Source organism: Myotis nattereri (assembly GCF_964212035.1).
Source record: "Myotis nattereri genome assembly, chromosome: 12".
NCBI lineage: Eukaryota > Metazoa > Chordata > Mammalia > Chiroptera > Vespertilionidae > Myotis > Myotis nattereri.
The window spans coordinates 25,384,696-25,404,844 of NC_138087.1; the positions used below are offsets into that span (position 1 = coordinate 25,384,696).

General features: G+C 40.7%; 1 protein-coding gene across 4 annotated transcripts in view; it reads left to right on the forward strand.

Annotated features, from left to right (window-relative positions):
* The window catches only part of BNC2 (basonuclin zinc finger protein 2), a gene marked incomplete at its 5' end in the record, with an annotated part of 427,294 nt that extends 408,722 nt beyond the window's left edge, over window positions 1-18,572 (forward strand). For 2 of the 4 annotated variants that reach the window (XM_081103987.1, XM_081103990.1), the window contains 3 exons: window positions 371-2,340; window positions 2,758-2,823; window positions 17,512-18,572. In XM_081103987.1, coding sequence (XP_080960113.1) covers window positions 371-2,340; window positions 2,758-2,823; window positions 17,512-18,172 — 2,697 coding nt within the window. In that variant the 3' untranslated portion in view covers window positions 18,173-18,572. The remainder of the gene's footprint in view (window positions 1-370; window positions 2,341-2,757; window positions 2,824-17,511) is intronic. The other 2 variants (XM_081103989.1, XM_081103988.1) reach the window with 1 other exon arrangement.
* Window positions 18,573-20,149: the final 1,577 nt, after the last annotated feature.

Consider the following 20,149-nt stretch of genomic DNA (forward strand, 5'->3'; position numbering starts at 1 on the left):
TTACTGGGTTGCACAGCAAGAGTTCATGTCTTGAACTAATGTATGCTAAATATTTGCATAGTATAGAGACCATTATTGTTAAAATAGCAGTAGTGAAGGTGTTTTCGGTCACAGAGCCCCAGTGGCCTACATTGTGTTTGTTTTGACATTGTTAAGCTCAGTCTGTTTCTCTAACTGTGACTCTAATGACTACATTTGCATGGCAGAAAAGTTTGCTTGGTGGGTTGACTTTTATTAACAGTGTCTGCATGTTGTTTTCTGCTCTTGGTGTTCCATGAGCAGACAGAGCACCTTCAGTTCCATTGAATAGTTATACACAATCAATAAGTTTCTGTGTTTGTCTTTGTTGTTTCTTTGATGTGGCCTCTAGGATGCTGCCGGCAAGGTGCTGGACCGCTGGGCCATCATGTCTCGAGAAGAGGAAATCATCACCCTTCAGCAGTTTCTGCGGTTTGGAGAAACCAAATCCATTGTAGAGCTGATGGCAATTCAGGAGAAAGAAGGGCAGGCTGTGGCCGTTCCGTCTTCAAAGACAGACTCAGACATTAGGACTTTCATTGAGAGCAATAATCGCACCAGGAGTCCCAGCCTCCTTGCTCACCTAGAGAACAGCAACCCTTCCAGCATTCATCACTTCGAAAACATCCCCAACAGCCTTGCATTTCTGCTTCCATTCCAGTACATAAACCCAGTCTCGGCCCCACTGCTAGGATTGCCTCCCAACGGGCTCCTGTTAGAGCAACCAGGACTGAGGCTGCGGGAACCCAGCCTTTCAACTCAGAATGAGTATAATGAGAGCAGCGAGTCTGAAGTATCTCCCACACCTTATAAGAACGATCAGACTCCCAATAGAAACGCCCTGACCAGCATTACTAACGTGGAGCCCAAAACCGAGCCAACCTGCGTGTCCCCCATTCAGAATTCTGCCCCGGTCAGTGACCTGACCAAAACGGAACACCCAAAAAGCTCATTCCGGATCCACCGGATGAGAAGGATGGGGTCAGCCTCTAGGAAAGGAAGAGTGTTCTGTAACGCATGTGGGAAGACATTCTATGATAAAGGTACTCTCAAAATTCATTATAATGCTGTTCACCTGAAGATCAAACATCGATGCACCATTGAAGGCTGCAACATGGTCTTTAGCTCCCTCCGAAGCCGCAATCGTCACAGTGCAAACCCTAACCCTCGCCTCCACATGCCTATGCTAAGGAATAACCGAGACAAAGATTTAATCCGGGCCACATCAGGAGCTGCCACCCCCGTCATAGCGAGTACAAAATCAAATCTCACACTCACCAGCCCCGGCCGGCCCCCGATGGGTTTTACCACTCCCCCACTAGACCCCGTCTTACAGAACCCTCTCCCCAGCCAGCTGGTGTTTTCCGGGCTAAAGACTGTCCAACCAGTTCCTCCATTTTATAGAAGTTTACTCACTCCAGGAGAAATGGTGAGTCCTCCCACATCCCTCCCGACCAGTCCCCTCATTCCAACCAGTGGTACCATAGAGCAGCACCCCGTGCCACCCTCTGAGCCAGCAGCGCCAGTAGTGATGATGGCCACTCATGAGCCCAGTGCTGACCTGGCCCCCAAGAAGAAGCCCAGGAAGTCCAGCATGCCTGTGAAGATCGAGAAGGAAATCATCGATACCGCCGATGAGTTTGACGATGAAGACGATGACCCCAATGACCCTGGAGCTGTGGTCAATGACGTGAGCCATGACAATCATTGCCACTCCCAAGAGGAGATGAGTCCAGGCATGTCTGTGCAGGACTTTTCTAAGCACAGCAGGTCCCGGTGCATTTCAAGGACTGAAATCAGAAGGGCTGACAGCATGACTTCTGAGGATCAAGAACCTGAGCGGGACTATGAGAACGAGTCCGAGTCTTCAGAGCCCAAACTAGGTGAGGAATCCATGGAAGGGGATGAGCACATGCACAGCGAAGTGAGCGAAAAGGTCCTGATGAGCAGTGAGAGGCCCGACGAGAACCACAGTGAGCCCTCTCACCAGGACATCATCAAGGTGAAGGAAGAATTTGCAGATCCCACTTATGACATGTTTTACATGAGCCAGTACGGACTATACAATGGTGGGGGAGCCAGCATGGCGGCCCTGCACGAAAGTTTTGCCTCCTCTCTGAATTACGGCAGCCCTCAGAAGTTCTCCCCAGAAGGTGACCTGTGTTCCAGCCCAGACCCCAAAATCTGTTACGTGTGCAAGAAGAGTTTCAAAAGCTCCTACAGCGTGAAGCTTCACTACAGGAACGTTCACTTAAAAGAGATGCATGTCTGCACGGTGGCTGGCTGCAACGCTGCCTTCCCCTCTCGCCGGAGCAGAGACAGGTCAGTAAATCTCCATTGGCTGCTCCTGCTGGGGGGAGGGGGCCTGTCATTAAAAAATCCAACTTAGATGTTTTGATGCACTATAGAGATTGTCCAGAGTGACCACACGATAACCAAGCTGCCATGCTCATGAAGGATTGTTGCAGTTGGTGCTTGTTATGATTAAGCATGCAGAATCATATGCCATCTTACCCAGTAATGCACGCCATTTTTCTCTGTGCTCTGTGTATGTGTGTGTGTATGTTTTTCCATGCATCTAGGTGTGTGAATCAGTTAACTGTGTACACAGTTCCCTGCTTCCCCATGAACCTTCACTTAGAAGCCTCAGCTTCTGTTATAAATATTTCTGCTTTGCCTTGTGGCTTTTTAAATTAAATCAATATATTATCTTCATACACACATATTTATCCAATATAGAAACAGAAATTTACGGATGGAAAGAACCATAGGTCCAGGACATCGAGACAGCCTGCATCTCCGTAGGTATAACCAGAAATGTTATCATTCTTACATGAGTATTTAGTGTGTCCTTGAATTCTTTGAGTCACAAAAATATCAGAAGAAAACGGGACCAAAGTAATTGTTCATATGGGGAAATGGTGTGGTGATACGGGTTTCTTTATGTGAGCTTCACAATGTATTTGAGCACATCTCTAAAACACAGTCTATCATGGGAATTATGCACACAGAAGGGGAGGCATGCATATACTTTTAGGAGCAGTTAGAATATATTATGTCCAGCCTTCAGATGACATCACACCTTAGCTATGTAGCTGCAGCTCTGAAACAGTTGGGCTTAAACAGAAGCAGCTGGTCCTAAACCTACAATGTTCTTTTTCAGCCCTAAAGAAAATGCAATATAAATGGAATGTGTCAAGGTGGTCAGTGGTGGGGAACCGCAGTTACCCTGCCCTCGGGGAGATAAGCTTGTGAGCAGATCATTTGCATAATACACCAGCCCAACCAGTGACACACCAGTTAATTCTCCCTATTATATTGGATGTGTTTTTCTTGGTTTTACATTGTCTTTTAAAAATATTTTTAGAGAAAATTTTATTACATGCTAAAAGTCAATAGATGTGGAAGAAACAAAATTAACTAGGAAGTTTGCAAGTAGCCACCACCCAAATTCTAGTGCTTATCAATTAGGTAGAATTCTTTGACAATGTAACATATAATGGAAGTACCACTGAAAAGTAGTGACCTGCTTCTGGAATACTCTGTTTTGTCTTCATATTTTAAAGATTAGTCTTTTTAAAAATAAAAGTTAAAATAGTTTTATTGTACTGAAGTACAGCTCAAGGGGTCCAATTCATGAAAAGCAAAATTTCTGAGAAAATGTGGCTTACTTTCTACAACTCAAAACATGCTTTGAAGAGAAATCTATCTTCTTAAAGCTTTCCCCTCCCTAGTCCCGTACCCCCCACTCCTTTTTACCTTGTTCTGTAAAAAATGGTTTATGATCACAAAATTCTTTTCAGTTCCAGGGTATTGTAGACAGTCCCAGAATATGGTAGATAAGATAGCTATAGTACTTTAAATAATAAAATATAATACTGTACCCAACCTCTTCCTCCCCAAGTTTGTGAGTAATGTTCATTCTTTTAAATTTGAAATAGTGCACTAGTGATAATGAGGTTAATGCATTGGATTCTTTTTTTTAACAAAAATAAAAGACTCATGAAAACCTGCATAAAATATTTATGGAAATGGAGTGTTTGAAGACAAGCCAAAATTTAAGCCTATTTGCATGAATTCCTATCACTGTTTCAGTTTGCTTGCTGAAAATATTGCAAGTCATAACACTGGAATAAAATGACTCTGGGTCCAAAAGGCTACAACACCCAAAGCTTGGTGCTTTCCTTTATGTCACCGTGTTTTCTGTGTCCTAATGTATAAGGAGGTACTGTTGAAAAGGTGGTTTGTCTGAGGAAAAAGCATTAATTGATAGGGGAGTGTTTCAGTCTCCACATTTTTATTCTAAGGATTGGGAGCTTGCCAAGTGACCAGGCTTATGGAAACACTAGAGGCCTGGTGCATGAAATTCATGCACTCATGGAGGTGCCCCTCAACCTGTCCTGCACCCCCTAGCAGTCCAGGAGCCGTGGGGGATGCCTGACTGCCGGCTTAGGCCCGCTCTCTGGGGGGGGAGCGGGCCTAAGCCGGCAGTCGGACATCCTTAGTGCTGCCACGGAGTCGGGAGAGTCTCCAGCCACCACCACTGCGCTCGCCAGCTGTGAGCCTGGCTGGCTTCTGAGCGGCGCTCCCCCTGTGGGAGCACACTGACCACCAGGGGGCAGCTCCTGCATTGAGTGTTTGCCCACTGGTGGTCAGTGCATAGCATAGCGACTGGTTGTTCTGCCATTCGGTCGATTTGCATATTAGCCTTTGATTATATAGGATAGGCCAGAGTCTAGGATAACTAGTATATTCTAGGTGGGAAAACAGTACTGATATTCTCCAGGTGTGTTTAGTCATATAGGGAAGCCTCACAAGACAGGGGGTACATTTTATTTGGCTGAAATATCCCATCACACCTAATGTTTTAAATTCTGGATATTGTCACACATGATCAGTGAAGAAAATTGAAAAAAATACTGTACAAAGAAAGTACTTTGATTCTCACTTGAAAATTTGCTTTTCAAGAATACTCAAATATTGTAATCCCTCACTAAAAACTTAAAAAAATTGTGATACTTTAATTTTGACTTTTTTTGGCTAAGAAGAAATGTGTTCATCCCTGTTGAGTCTATGACTTGAAATAATATACAACGCAAGTATATTTACTACCAAATATCCGGAAACAGTGAGGCCTTTTGGATACCAGCCTTCTCCTGCGTCTCAGCAGATTGCACTCGAACATAATTGTATCCCTGTTTCATTCAGCCTTTTATCACCATTTTGTCAGCTAATATTGACCTGTAATTTAATCTTATTCACAAACCCTCTTGAATCACATCTCTGATCTACCCGCTTAGACTTACCTTCCCCTTCTCTTCACCTTTCCTGTGCTAGTCACGAGAACCCCAGGAACTTTGGGCCCCTGCTTTTCCCTCTGCAACGAAGCCAAGACAGGTTTTCTTTTCTTTTCTTTGAGCCAAGACCTTCCCAAACAGAAACCATCCTTTGCCTTTAATCCTGCTGTCCTCGGGCCCATTTCTTTCCTCTCCCCAGAGTCTTGATTCATCCACCCTTGACTGCACAATGTCTTCCTTGTGCAAATAAAGCATTAGAGTGGATTTGGACTGGGGGCTGAGGTACACAAGGCTACAGGGTTTCTAGGATGCCTGTGATAAAACTAACAGAATAACCCCTTCCCTTCTGTTCATGAAAGCAGCCTTCTTGTCTTTGGGCTTAGAACACCTTAACAGAGCAGCATACACACCTTCTTGGGCTTCTTCCAAGAAGGTTATACACGAGGGAGGTGTATTTTTGTCTCTAGATAGGCATGTTAGTAAGATGAAAGTAAAAAGATGTTAAATACTGTGTTTTAGATTTGGCAGCTAGTTGGCAGAGATTTCCAGATTGTTGCTTATGTTCTTTCTAGATTTTATAAGATCGAGTTGAAGGCTTTTTGATAAGCAAGAATGTTCTTTGTCTAAAGGCAGCAAAAAGAGAGAAGGAGAGAGAGTGGTGCACACACAAGGTTAGCGATGGCTGAGGATTCTAAGCCTCCTTCTTGACACTGTTGTGAATGAGTGTGAGTTTGCAAAATTCAAAAGCAGAGAGGACCACCATTCCACACTAACGACAAAGAGCAAGCTAGTAAACACAAAAGCCAATTCATCCTGTGGGTAGGTGGCTATTAGAATAACGTAAATTATTTTCTCTCTAAAGAACTATGATACCATAAGATGATAATATTATGTAGTGTTAGTCCTGAAAGTCTCTAAACTCCTTTCTTTCCTTCCTTCTTGTTTATCCCATGATTTTTCTGCAGCTAAGAAGCTGTTCTGTCAGGGAACAGGAGGTTGCCCCTCAGTTTTGAAGAATACAGATGAAATACTCCCTGAGAAGTAAAAATAACTAACTGGCCTAGAACCTACAGTCCCCATAAGAGGAATTTTCTAGAAGACACTGTCATAGAATTAGCTGGGCCTAGTTTGCCTTTGGTCCCATTCTCATCCTCTGTCTTGAAGTTTGATCCCTGGGAGGGCTGAGTGGCCATGAATCACCTATATTTAAGGGAAGCCCACTTACTAATGCCAGTTGATTTTTATTCAGAAAATACACAAATACCCTCTGTCCTCTTCTTCCCATTTGTTAATATGTTAAAATCTGTTTACATCTGCTTTAGTGATTGGCAATTTTAAAACTCCCTCATCTGAAAGGAAGACTTTCTATACAGAAACTAGGTGATTTGCATAGGAAGAAGTATATGTCTCTTTGTTTTTCATCGTAACAGGACTTTCACCATCTTTGTACCTCTCTTTCTCTGAGAATAGTGGCCAATAATTGCCAAAGTTTGTCTTAAGTTTTATCAGAAAGGTAAAGTATATATGTTTGATTTTCAAGGTGTAGGAAAGGTGATTTTGCTCCATGAATAAATTTAAAAACAAAATAATATTTGCTTTGGGTGATTTATAAATAAATATGAGGCAACCATTGGTACCAAGTGCAAACCTTCTCTTTGATTGCTAGTTAAATCCGTCCAGATTTAAACATGTAAACTTCTTGATTTATATGGAGTAGGACATCTGTATTTGGTTTATTAAAACCTGCTGATGTCTCCAGAACTAAATTTGTTCATATACAGGCCTCTGGGTAGCTGTAGCTAAAAAGCAGAGATGTATAGTTTTTGCTTGTCTTATTACCTGACTTCCAGCCCTGTACAGGTGTGCAGGAATAAATTAACATGAGCTACCTCTGATGAGCCACTGCATAGATTAACAACAGAGGTGAAGATGCGAAAACATGCTACCTGCCTCCTGTTATCACCTTCTCAGCAGCAACATCCATTTTTCTCCCATCATTCTCTATGCTTGGAAACTTACAGAGAACTTTTCTAGGGAAAGATTTTCAATAAATACTCTTGATTCCACTAGGCAATACCTCCCAGAAATGAGCCACTTAGCACCAATTCAAGATAACTATTAGTATATTTGCCCTAATATAATTAGCTGTCGAATACAGTATGTTAATCCTCTCCAGATGCAAGAAGAGAACATTTTAAGGTATCAGCCATTTATCTCGTGCCCTATACATTTGCCAATCAAACTGCAATTCTCCTTTTCCACAATTCTTTCATGAAGTGAAGTGGTGCAGTTCCTCTGACTTCTAAATGTTAAGGAAGCGATTTTTTTTCCCCTGTTACTCTATTTGGTTTCACAGTAGAGCCAACAGATCAATAGGTCTTTTGTACTTATTTCCATTACCTTCCATCAAAGGCAAACAAACAAAATAAATCCCCCTCTGAGTAATTGCTGGTTGTGCCCTCCTCAAGCGAAACTTTGGTAGTAAGATAAACTCCGGTGTCATTCCTGTCTCTGGGGTTCCTTTTATACGCTGGGAGAAGAGCAGGGAGCAAAGCAGTCTCTTGGTGTCACGGGGAGAGACTCTGTCAGGCCTAAAGTGAGCTTCCTATCTTCCTAATGACCTCCTGCTGGCCCCGCTGGATGGAAGACAAGCTCATTTAAGCCTCTGCTGACCTTTCCCTCCTCCAGTCCCAGGACTACACCAGTCACTTCCACCCAACTGCTGCCCGCCAAATAGGTAGCAAAGCCTAGTGGCAGGCGACTGCTTCCTTTTCATGACAACAAAGAGATTTTTACAGATTTCTATCGATGGAGGTTACACTAAATCTCTCGTGGCTGGCTACATAACTTCCATTGCACAAACTGAATGCTTCTATAGGCCCCTTATTCTTACCTCCCCTCTAAAGGAACAAGCTACTGCTCTTGGGAGCATTATCTTGAACATTCAGGCAAAAGAGCCTTTAGGGCAGAATGCACATGCAGGATGCACAAGCGGTATTTTTCACGCCGAGGCCATTGTGAAAGGGTCGTCTCCCGGATTTCTACCTCTCTTGGGTCCACCACCATCTCTCTGAACCTCTGGTAGTCTTTATTGATGTGAATCTTTCTCACAAATAATTATTCATTTGAGATACTCATTTTTGCGGATAATCTTTTTTAAAAATACATAGGCCATCTCCCCCGCAGGAAGCAGGCTGTAAGACTGCACACATGTATTAACATTCACTTGTATCAACCCTGGTAAAATGGTCCTCTCGTAGGCGAAAGGCTTCTGCCAGCTCTCTCTTGCTGTAAGTGATCAGTTGTCGTGCTAAGAAGAAGGGAGACTTCCTTCTCTGTTGAAATGTCATAGTGAAGGTTGGGCAACAGCATTTCTTCTTTCTTTTTAAAAAAATCCTTCTCAGAAATCATTTCATGTTTTTGCTGTAAGATTCCCACAAGCTTCAAATCGATGAATGTGGCCAAATATGAAAGGAGTCTACCCTTGCAAAAAAATGTCGTAGGAAAGGGATTTAGTAACTTTCATTCTTGAGTGACAAGAGGGGTGTGTATGTGTGCACCTGCGTGTGTGAGAGAGAAGCAGGCCAAGGAAAGAGAAAGAAAGAGTACTTTTTACGAAAGGACAATTTTTCTTCAGTTATTTAACATAAAGCTACTCTTTTAAAAAATACCTACATTTTATGTCCTAATGCAAGCTGCTTGAATTAAAACAGGAGTTGTAAATTCCTGGTAAAAAGCTGTTATGCCTGAAGTGTTAGTGATCGTAACTCTAGTACTTTATGGAGTTTATTACTTCTTTTATTAACTAGGAGGAAAAATGTTACCCACTTCTACTTTAATTCTTTTTCTTGCTTGCTCTAATTATTTTGACTTTACCTTAGGAAAAAAAAAGCCAAGTGTTGCTAACGGAACATATGTAAGTGATGCCTCAATTTTTCTATTGCATAGATCAATCTGAATTATTACCAGCTATTCAAAAATTATGCTAGCATTCTAATCTGAATACATCCACAAAATGTATATGTGTGTTTACACAGGAACACCCTCATAAATAAGAATATCAAAAGACAAATCATCCTTAATTGCTGGAATAGACATTTTTATCTTGGAAGGTAACATAGGAGGTTATGTTATCACATTGATGGGAAATAACAAGATTTTGTCCGTAAAAGAAGACAGATTTGAGCAGTGAGTACAACATCTCCAGAAGAAAGCCTCTTCGGTCTGATGGCCAGCTGAGGGGAGCGCTCGAACTCGGCTGCCTTCTTAGTCTGCTCTGTCACTGCGGGGGCACTGGTGGGTCAGTTCGCTCACTAGTAATTGTGTTTTACAGACTTCTAAAGCAATTGGCTCAGTCAGTCCCAATTCAATAAAAGTGGAGAGCAAGAGAGAGAGCACTTTTGTTCTATTTTTTACTTGAAATTATTTCATTCAGCAGTCTGTCTTTTTTATTACCAGGACTTGACATTAGCACTCCAAGCTATATTAGCATCCATTTCAGCAGTTCAGTAATGGTATTAAAAAAACACTTAACTTCAACGGTGAATGGTTGTATGACAGTACCATAAAAAATCCACATTAAAAAAAAAAAACTCATGTATTTGTCCCAGCAAATTATTGTTCACTTGTTTAACCACTTCAAAACTATGTTCTCGTGATGGGCATTCACGAGGACCTTCTTGTTCGCAGAAGCAGCCCATGGAGGTGCTCTGTGGGTTAGAGAATTGGGGGAAAGAGGAAAGGGAAGTCCAATGGGAAGAGGGTAGGTAAAGATGCTGTTTACCCTGTAGTTAGATTACCTCCCATTCATCAGCAGAGATGGAATTGGCAACCTCAGAGCACCCAAGGTGAAATTCTTGGATCCTCATGCATGGCTGGGATTTGATTTTGAACCCAACCCTCTCCAAACTTGGGAGCAAAGCCTAACTACTTTGGCACTGCAGTGAGCTCATAAATGACTACATTAGGTTCTAAATTTTGATTAAACATTCAGTAATTAATCAATGGTAGACACGAAGCAGTTGGCAAGGTCCAGAGCTGCAAAATGTTTAAGACATAAAACATTACGAAGTAATTAGAATATGCTCCTTCAAGAGAAGGATTGCCTTCAATAAAGAGGTAAATGATAGCATCCTGTTTATTGTGTAGGCAGCCAGAGCAATATGATAAACTGCTGGAGATACACATATCAGTAATCATCCGCATTATTAGTGCCATTAATCATAATTCCAAAAATATGACAGCAGCAGCCAACTTTTTGACCAATTTTGCTTCTGCCTGTCGGCCATTATGACTTAGCTAATAGGCTGCACAGCTCCTGTGCGTGGCAGTTTGCATTGAGAATGGAAGGTTAATTATATTTGAGCTGCTGATTTCTTCTCTCCTTGGAAAAGGCTTAGCACTTTGACAATCCCTAGAGCTCTCTGTTGTTAAACCAGTAAAAGTACTTTATTGAAATTTTCTTTGTTGGTCAGGAATGAGGAGATGTTTCAAATGAGATAGAAGCGCCAAGCTGGGATAGCCGCTAATGTTTCTTACTCCAGAGTGATCCTTGGGCAGCAACATGAACCCAGTGGTTTCTTTAGATCACTTCGTGCTCTCATTTCTCTTCTGCAGACAGGTAAACATTTCAGCACTGCATAGTGATACACGAGGGAATCCCACAAGATTAGCGGTAGTCTCAATTATATATATAGGACTAAGAAGTTGAGGGGGGTGGTTAAGAATATTGGAAGAAATAAGCACCTCTTTCATACAAAAGTCTGCTTCTTCCGCTATACTTAAGGGAATGAAAAGTAAAAAGATTTTTACAAAAGTCAACTGAATGTTTCTAAAAATCGAAGTGTTTAGCAGCATAGGTGCATTGCTGGTTGGAAGTTTTCATGTTTCTGCTGGCAATTTTAACATCATTTAACCAAAGACATAAATTAGATTTTGTGCATTGTTTTTGTTCATGTACCTTACGTAGTTTCATTTTCAACATAGAATGAATTCAAGAAGAGGCCATAGCTAAATAGTAATATCATCTACAAAATTCTGTCCCCTTTCTTGGGGAACTCATACATTCCTACTGTTATTTTCTTTTTTTGAAAGATCATAATTTAATCATGTTAATGATATAAAACATGTTTAATATTTTTAGCAAGTATTTCCAATTTCTTTCCAATCTCAGAAAGAAATTGATGTTACATGTTGTACACATTAGAAAAGAAAGCTAAAGTTTTAAAGGGACAGAAATTTTTGAAAATCAAGAGAAAAAATGCATTTCTATTTTGGGAATATGTCTTCTAGACTATATGTCAGATTGTAAATGAAAGAATGGAAGACTTGAGAGTTAGTTCAGGGCAAACATAAAATTCAAAAATTCACCTAAAATTTATCTAAACCCTTAAAAAGATGCCAGCATTCTTGGCTTGGCTTTTTCTTTCCAACAATAGTAGTAAACTGAGCACCATATGAACTGCCTGGTTGAGAAAATGCTATGAAAACATCTTCCTATTCACATGTAACAGTGTCTCACGTTACAGTGCAACAGGTACCTATCGAATAATCAGGGCCCTTGAGAAGCCTTGATGTGTCAGATACAACTCAAAAGTAAAATGGCTAGGGAACAGGGGTGGTTGGATATTAATACTACCCTCAGCCTGAGCATCCCGCATACACATTTCCTTCTCTCTATCTGCTTTCCCAAAAGCCATCCCCACATCAACATTTTTTATGCATTCCACAGCAATGACAAATTGTTTTCTAACTGTAGCGCCAGATTTAGTATGCAAAAGACACGTTTGCCTCTGCCAACAAACCAATAATTCTCACTAACATCTTCAGAGTTACAACATTTATAAAGTTGCAAAGTGGAGTAAACAAACCATCTGTTTGGCTTTTCCGTGTGTGTCACGCTTTCTTATTAGCATATTACGATTCATTTAGTAAACAAATTTGGTGATTTCATTCATGTCAAAGTTAGGTCGGAAGCTTGAAGATGATTAACATTCCTGGGACGGGCACATTAATACATTGCTTCCTCGGCAAAGTTAAATGGCTTCTCAGGAGAATCGCCCCTTGTTGACAAGATGAGACTGCCAATTTTGTTTGCCTGCCACATTAGGGGCCGTGAGGGGATGGCAGGTCTGAGAGAGGGGAGTCATGTAGGCAGCATAATTCACTGCGAATTGAGAAAAGAAGTCTAATTCTGATAAATGGTCGACCCCAATACATCCTACCTGTTATTACAACAGACGTGCCGTATCTGTGCAGTAAATTAGCTAAACCCCTAAAGAGTTTGGTGGGAGCTTATCTTCAAGTGAATAATTTGAATGTAGTGGGAACTGTCTGCGTGACCAGTGTGGATGATTTGTTTTATATTGAAAGGGATTGAAGTGACTGCATTTCATACTTTTAATTTGCAAGAATTTGCTTAGCTTTTTTACATCTTGCATTTAATATGTACTTCTTTATGTATTTTTTTAAAATGTTGTTCACTAGAATTTTACATTGAATTTTTTTTTTCTGAGCTAGGAATGGTTTTCAGATCTTCTGGAGAGAATTTTTAAATAATAACCTATAAAACAGAGACTAGTTTTTTGCAGAAATGCATACTATCAAAAATGTCATTTAATTCACAAGACTAAGTATCCTACAATTAATAAATGGTAATATAAAAATTTTGAGCAGTTAAGGACAACAGGTCATGTTATAGCAAGCCAGATAAGAAGAGAATTAAGTGGGGCAAAATTAATTTTTCTTCTGTCAATTTGGATAGCAGATTTACATTTCTGTCCAGGAATATTGTTGATTCAGTATCCCACAGTACACTCAAACCTGGCATCTAGATTTTTCCAGATTGGATGTAAATGTATCTCTCTATCCCCATATATATACATACATATACATACTAGTATACACACACACACACACACACACACACCATATATATATATAGTCTACTTTCAGTCAGAGTACTTCCACTTAGCATTTCAAAAAACAAGTTTGGTGTTATGATCTCTCCTATATAATATAGACCTCGTTACTTTTTGCTTTTAAGGGTGATCTTAGTTTTCAAGAGGTTTTAGTAAACTCACAGTATGGAAGGGTTAGGAAAGAGTGCAGCGGGTCTGAGGGAACATTGTAATTCCAAACATAGCCTAAAGTATAGGACTGTTCACGCCCTAATTACATAGCAGTTCCTTGTACCACACTAGTGGATTATTAATGGGGTCAGAATTACCCTCTGCTGTATTACCATTGTATTTGCTTAAATATTCCTCTGTTACATGATTCCAATCTTGGGATCATTGTTTTCTACAGTGCATTTTTGGGAAAGCTTCTTAAGACTCATGCATAATATTGATTGAAAGCAAATAAATGTATTTTTCAGCATCTCCCATGTGCAAAGCAGTCTACTGCAAGAGACTGGCGGTCGAATCAGATTTAGTTTGTGTTATTCTTGAAAGTGAACATCTTGGAGCTAAGTTTTGGACTAGCCTTTTAATAAGCACTACTGTGTTCATGAAGACCAGATCCCTAATAATACCAGAACCTTATCATTTCTGCTGGTGAATTCATCTTCGCTCTCTACCCCAGTCATTTTTTTTCTGTGAGAGGAATTTGCCTCTTCATATCTCTATTGCTGACCTAATCAAAGCAAGTAGAAACAGCTTTTATACAGTTATAATCTCGTAAAATATAAGTTCTAATACATTCTGGAATTTTGTTAATGATTATTTTTCTCCCTTTTCTGGAGACAAATATTCAAAACAGTCTGTTTTCTAGATAAACCATCTCTCTTTCTAGAGAACTCAAAATTGGTTCCTTCGTGGATTCCTTCCTCCACTTATACAACTGCATATGGCTTCCTCTTCCTCTACAAGGGGGTCCTCCTATTTCCAGAACTCTGAGGTTTTCCTCCCATTTGGGGACCCTCTGTGTATAGCATGAGTTCATTCTGTGCCTTTTTCATCTTCCCTTCCTGTGTATCTCTTCACGAAAACAGTATTTTGTGACAGTTAATGGTTTGGATTGGCTGATGCCAGAGTCTGACAATAGGTCTTTGTTAAAAGCAAGTGCTGCCATTTGTCCATTCTCTAGAGGCTGAACCTAACGTTGGAAGCGACAGGATCAGTACTCTAAGGAGTTCAGTCTCTCTCCTTCTCTTGCTTTTCCTCTTACTACCCCCGTGACACTGTGTGAGTTTGTTAGAAAATCTCAAAAGCTCACTATCATGAGAGTCAACTAGCAGGCTTGCCACAGCTCATCCTTCCTGTCCCCACTTCAAGTGTTTTGCATATGGCATTTAGGAGGATTATTAAACAAAAATGGAATAAATTAAAAAATGAACATAAAGAATCAATTCCCTTGAACTGTGGTTGCATAATGGAAATCGACTACCATGAATGAACCCATGTACTGAAGTTACGAACAGCAGAGCTAATGCACTGCCATGAGTTCATCTCTATTATTGCATTACACCTGAATCAATTGATAAAGTAGCTTTTTTTTTTTAACCGAAGGATGGCACTTAATTGAATAAAAGTCAATGTAATTATATTAGCAGAGGCCAACAGTACTGCTGACAGCGGAAAAGGGACACTGTTGAGCCGAGGGCCAGAGCGGGTCTACACATTTCTGCACATCGTTTGGCTGACAGATATTGAGGGCTGGTACATCATCTAATTAGATTACAGATTTCTATTGCTGTAAGTGAGAAATGAGGAGAAGCATCTCTTCCTGGTAACATATTGGTGGAGATGTGTAATTTCACAAGTCATTTTAGAAAAGATATGTCCATCTGGGTGATCAGTGTGTCCTTTTGTCAATGTTAATTTATTCTTCCTTATTCAGTGTTTCTTTATGTGACTGCTGTGTTCTCAGCAGTCAATCTAGGAAGTGGTAACTGCAGATGTCTGAGAAGCAACACAGTTCTAGATTTTAGGCAGTCGCAAAATGTGTGCTTGTGAAATTAAGAAAGCGAGGGAGGGTGTTCAAGATAATAAACAGAGAAGTGTAGGATTTCCTGAGCTGCTTATAGCTGGCAGATTGTTTTATCAGCAGAGTGATAGTGCATAGTGTAACTCTATTTCCACGTTCTTGTAATAACTCTGGTGGTGTCATACCCATATGTCGCAGTAGGCATTTCCCTCACTCTGCTTAGCAACCTGCACTTGGAGAGATTATCTGCCATCTGACACCAAGAAATGGGGAGACTGTGTCAGAGCAGGGATCATGGGGACAACTTCTGTTTATCATTCACCTATCTGCACCCTGCATGCATCTGTGTAGAACTCATTTATGGATGACGCTGATGCTGTGAATTTGTTTTATCTTAATTTCATTTATGATTTTTGGATTATGCAGCTGATCTAAAAATCATCAAGACAGCATATGAGATGATCGCTTATGACAGAAAATGATTTTGTGATCAGAACATTTTAAATCCCTATATTGTTGTTTGTTTTTTTAAAAACCAAATGTCTAGAATGTGAATTTGTTTTCTCTCTCTCTCTCTCTTTCTCTCTCTCTTTCTCTCTCTGTCTCTCATTCTTGCTTTCTTTTGTGATCGATTTAGCAAAAGATTAGAAAGCTGATCTTATTATCACAAGGTAAGCTCAGCCTTCCTAAGCGCAGTGTGGAGAGGGCTGTGCCCCTCTACTCCTTCACACCCAGAGTGCTATATATATTTATTGTTTTGTGTGGAAAGGTGGGGAAGTCTTTCTCACCTTTCTTGTCTCTGAGGCACATACCTCTCAACCACCTCTAAAAAATATTAGCCATGCTTGTCACCAAACGCAGTGACTCGTTTGGGTCTTCCATACTTTCTATTTAGTAATCAGGAAGTCTGGTGAACTTGATGCTGGCTATTCTAGGTCATTTCGATGATCACAATGACTTCTCGAAGATATAGAGCTTCTGCCATCATGGAGAAGCTTTTATGTATCTGTAATTTGTTTACTGGTTTATCTTCTGGAAGGGTAGCCCTCAATTAGGAGCTTGTGAAACACCTGAGCCTTCGCAGGTGGAGAGAGGTATATGCCCAAGGGCACTTTGAAAATAAACGGGGGATGTAAATACACAGGCCATGTCTTCAGATAGATAATGACATGTCAGCTTTTGGAAGTCGTGACATCCCTATGGATGTTCTGGGACAAATCCTACCTTTTTTTTACACAAGCAAAGCACTCAGTGAGTGGAGGAAAAGTTTTGCTTGTCTAAGAAATACGGATTCCATTGTTACACTACAGAGACCATATGTTATCATTGTGCCTGATTTATTTTTTTTTTGTATTTATTGTGGGCATTTTATTCCTTTTGTCCCTTTGGGTTTCCTATTGTTTAATGTGATTTTTTTTAAAAAAGGTGGGTGGGTTTTATTTTTTTTTTCCAAAAAGCAGTATCTGTTTTTCAACTTTAAAAAAGAATAATTAAATTTAAAAAGTTGAATTGCCTAATGAAAATTTTTCAACTCTAAAATGTAGCAACTTCTGAAAACTTTTCAATTGTAAAATGTTGTACTATTAGATTTAGCGGATATCCCAAATCAATCTTGGAAAAAGCATTTATGTTAAAAAGTCTGTAACCCTATTTCTAATTGCTAATATACTCAGCTAATTTTTTTTCCTACCTAAAACTTGAAGTGTGGGAAGGTAAGGGGCAAGATTTCATTATTTTCTAAATTAAACCTAAATTACCTAGATTATATACTATTTTTAAATTGGATCCTTTTTAAAAAAAAGTGTTTGCTGTAGAAAAAAAAAAAAGGTTTCCTGTTTTTAGGTCAATTTAAAATATTCAGGTTTGACAAGCAGCAAGTTCCCACTCTTTTATCCCACTTAATTTCTGTTCTAAAACCTCTGCTATGAGATTGTCTGTAGCTGATGCTGCGACCTAGCAAAGCAAACAGAACAATCATTGAGAAAAAGGTGCCTGGGTTCCCATTCACCCTACCATTGAAGAATTTTACTCTCTTATAAAAATTATGTTAATGAAAAGCTCCCTTATTGCACTTCCCACCACCACTTATTCCCAAATCCTGAGGATGTGGGGAAATGTTTGCTTTTATAATGGTGTAATTAGCAATGAATGTGCTTATTGGATGCCTAGCGAAAAGCCGAATCCATTTTAAAATGCTCTCCTTTTTCTCCCCCTTCCCACCCGCTACCCGCTACCCACCCCCCACCCCCCTTCCCTCTTGTTTTCCTAGACACAGTGCCAACATAAATCTGCATCGGAAACTGTTGACCAAAGAACTCGATGACATGGGCCTGGACTCCTCGCAGCCCTCCCTTAGCAAGGACCTCCGGGACGAATTTTTGATGAAGATCTATGGAGCCCAGCACCCGCTGGGCCTGGACGTCAGGGAAGAGGCGTCCTCCCCCGCGGGCACCGAGGACTCGCACCTGAACGGGTACGGGCGCGGCATGGCGGAGGACTACATGGTCCTGGACCTCAGCACCACCTCCAGCCTGCAGTCCAGCAGCAGCATCCACTCCTCCCGCGAGTCCGACGCGGGCAGCGACGAGGGCATCCTTCTGGACGACATCGACGGGGCGAGTGACAGTGGGGAGTCCGCGCACAAGGCCGAGGCCCCCGCCCTCCCTGGCGGCCTCGGGGCTGAAGTGTCGGGATCTCTGATGTTCAACAGCTTGTCCGGGAGCAATGGTGGGATTATGTGCAACATTTGCCACAAAATGTACAGCAACAAGGGGACCCTGAGGGTGCACTACAAAACGGTGCACTTGCGGGAAATGCACAAGTGCAAAGTCCCCGGTTGCAACATGATGTTTTCCTCGGTGCGAAGCCGAAACCGGCACAGTCAGAACCCTAATCTCCACAAAAACATTCCCTTCGTGTCAGTAGATTAGCCTCCGAACGGACCCGACCAATGCCAGCTCTCACCAGACGGCCTACACATTTGAACTGCCATAGTCCGTGTGTGCTTGTGTGCGCGTGTGCGTGTGCGTGTGTGTGTACGTGGACACACGTATGCCTCTGCGTCTACACACACACACACACACACACACACACACATTTTCTTTTCTTTAGATATAAAATGATAACACTAAGTGCTTTTGAATTTTTTTTTCCCTTTATAGTTTTGGAAAAGGGGTGGGACCTTTCATTTGGGAGTGAAAACTCAGTACCCTTTGAAAACACACACACACACACACACACAAAGCGTGCAAGTAGCCCAAATTTTGACAGAATGGTAATTCTTGGTCCTCTCCAAAGAGAGAGTTTGTTGTACCCATGACTGTTGCCTGCAAAAAAAAAAAAGAAAGAAAGAAAAGGGATAAAAAAAAAAGAAAAATGAAACAAAAAAGGAACTTCTTAATAGCTGTCTTTTGTGAACTTTAAAGTTTTGAGAGAATCTTCAACTACAGCATGGCAGATTCACCTGTAAATATATAGCCTTGAGAGGCTAATGATGTAAAACAATTGTATTGATGTTGTTTATCTCTTTTGTTTAACTTTTACAGTTACATCCAGCTGTTAGATATGCAGGAAAAAAAAATAGTTTGCTGGCTAGCTCTACTCATTTATGTTAGCATTAATGCACATTTTTTTAAAAAAACAAAACAAAAAACATGGTCTTGTTTTTACTACCTGCTAGATATAGTGATAAAGAGGTGCTGGCATGCTTTACAGCACAGATCTGATTTTTTAAACGTCCTGTACTAGTACATAAATCCCGTCATGCACTTTTTTTCATACACTACAAGGGGATGTGTAATATCCATGCTTCTTTTTTACCCTTAAACTATTGCCATACTTTAAATAAGTGTCTTTTTTTTAACAACAACAAAAAAAATTCACTTGCATAAAAATGGTCTGGTCAGTATAGGGCACAAATGCCAAACAAAAGTATTAATGTTAACACAAAACTGCCAACTTTGCACAAGTTTCCAGAAAAGAAAATACAATTAGTCACTCAACATAACCACAGGCCAATTTGTCGGCCACCAGAAAACCGCTTTAAAAAAAAGAAACACTTGGTGATTCTTTCAAGTGCCGAATGTTATTAGAATCAACATTGCATCCTTCTTGCTTATATGTTAAGTAACATAAAAGGAAAACAAAATTATGTGGTGTGAAACAGCCACGGCGTTTATTCTTTAGAGGCAGGATAATATTTCAGGATACAAAAGCCCAAATTACTCACTATGGAACAAAGCTGCATACAGTAAGAGAGTTGAGCACACATTTCCAAGGACCTAACCCATATCCTTTAAAAAGACAGAGAAAGTCTGAGCTGGGCGGGGCTGTTGTATGGCTGGCTGATTTGTTGCAAGTCCTGCAGTAGTGCTGTGATTCAGGCCCCTTTGATACACAAAATCAAAAGGCATTGAACAGCAGCCGCACTTGGAAGCTTTTAAAACATGTGCTGACCTTGAATTGAGCAACACTCCCTTCTGAAAAGCCAGAGGACGGGGGTTTAACACAGGATCTCTCACTGGTTAGTGTTTTGTGTTTCCCTGCGCGATTTGTCGGAGAGAAATGAAAACAAGCCTAAGACCAAGCAATCGAGAGTGAGAAAGGGGGGGGGGTGGAGGGGAGAGGATTCTCCAAACCTGTTTTGTTTTGTTTTGTTTTGTTTTGTTTCTGATGTTTACACATGTTGCCTGAGCTGGTTAACCACATCGGCAGCCTCAGCTACCACAACATACTGACTAAATGATGATATTTACTCTAGTTCAGTCTGCAGCCAAAACCATTAGGGTGTGCATTGCAGACTGTGTTTTTTGTTGTCTTTTTTTTTTTTTCTTAAGTGAAGGGGGGGAAAGATAAACAAGGAATAGTTTGTCAAACAGTACACAGTAATTTCAAGAGAATGTATTTCT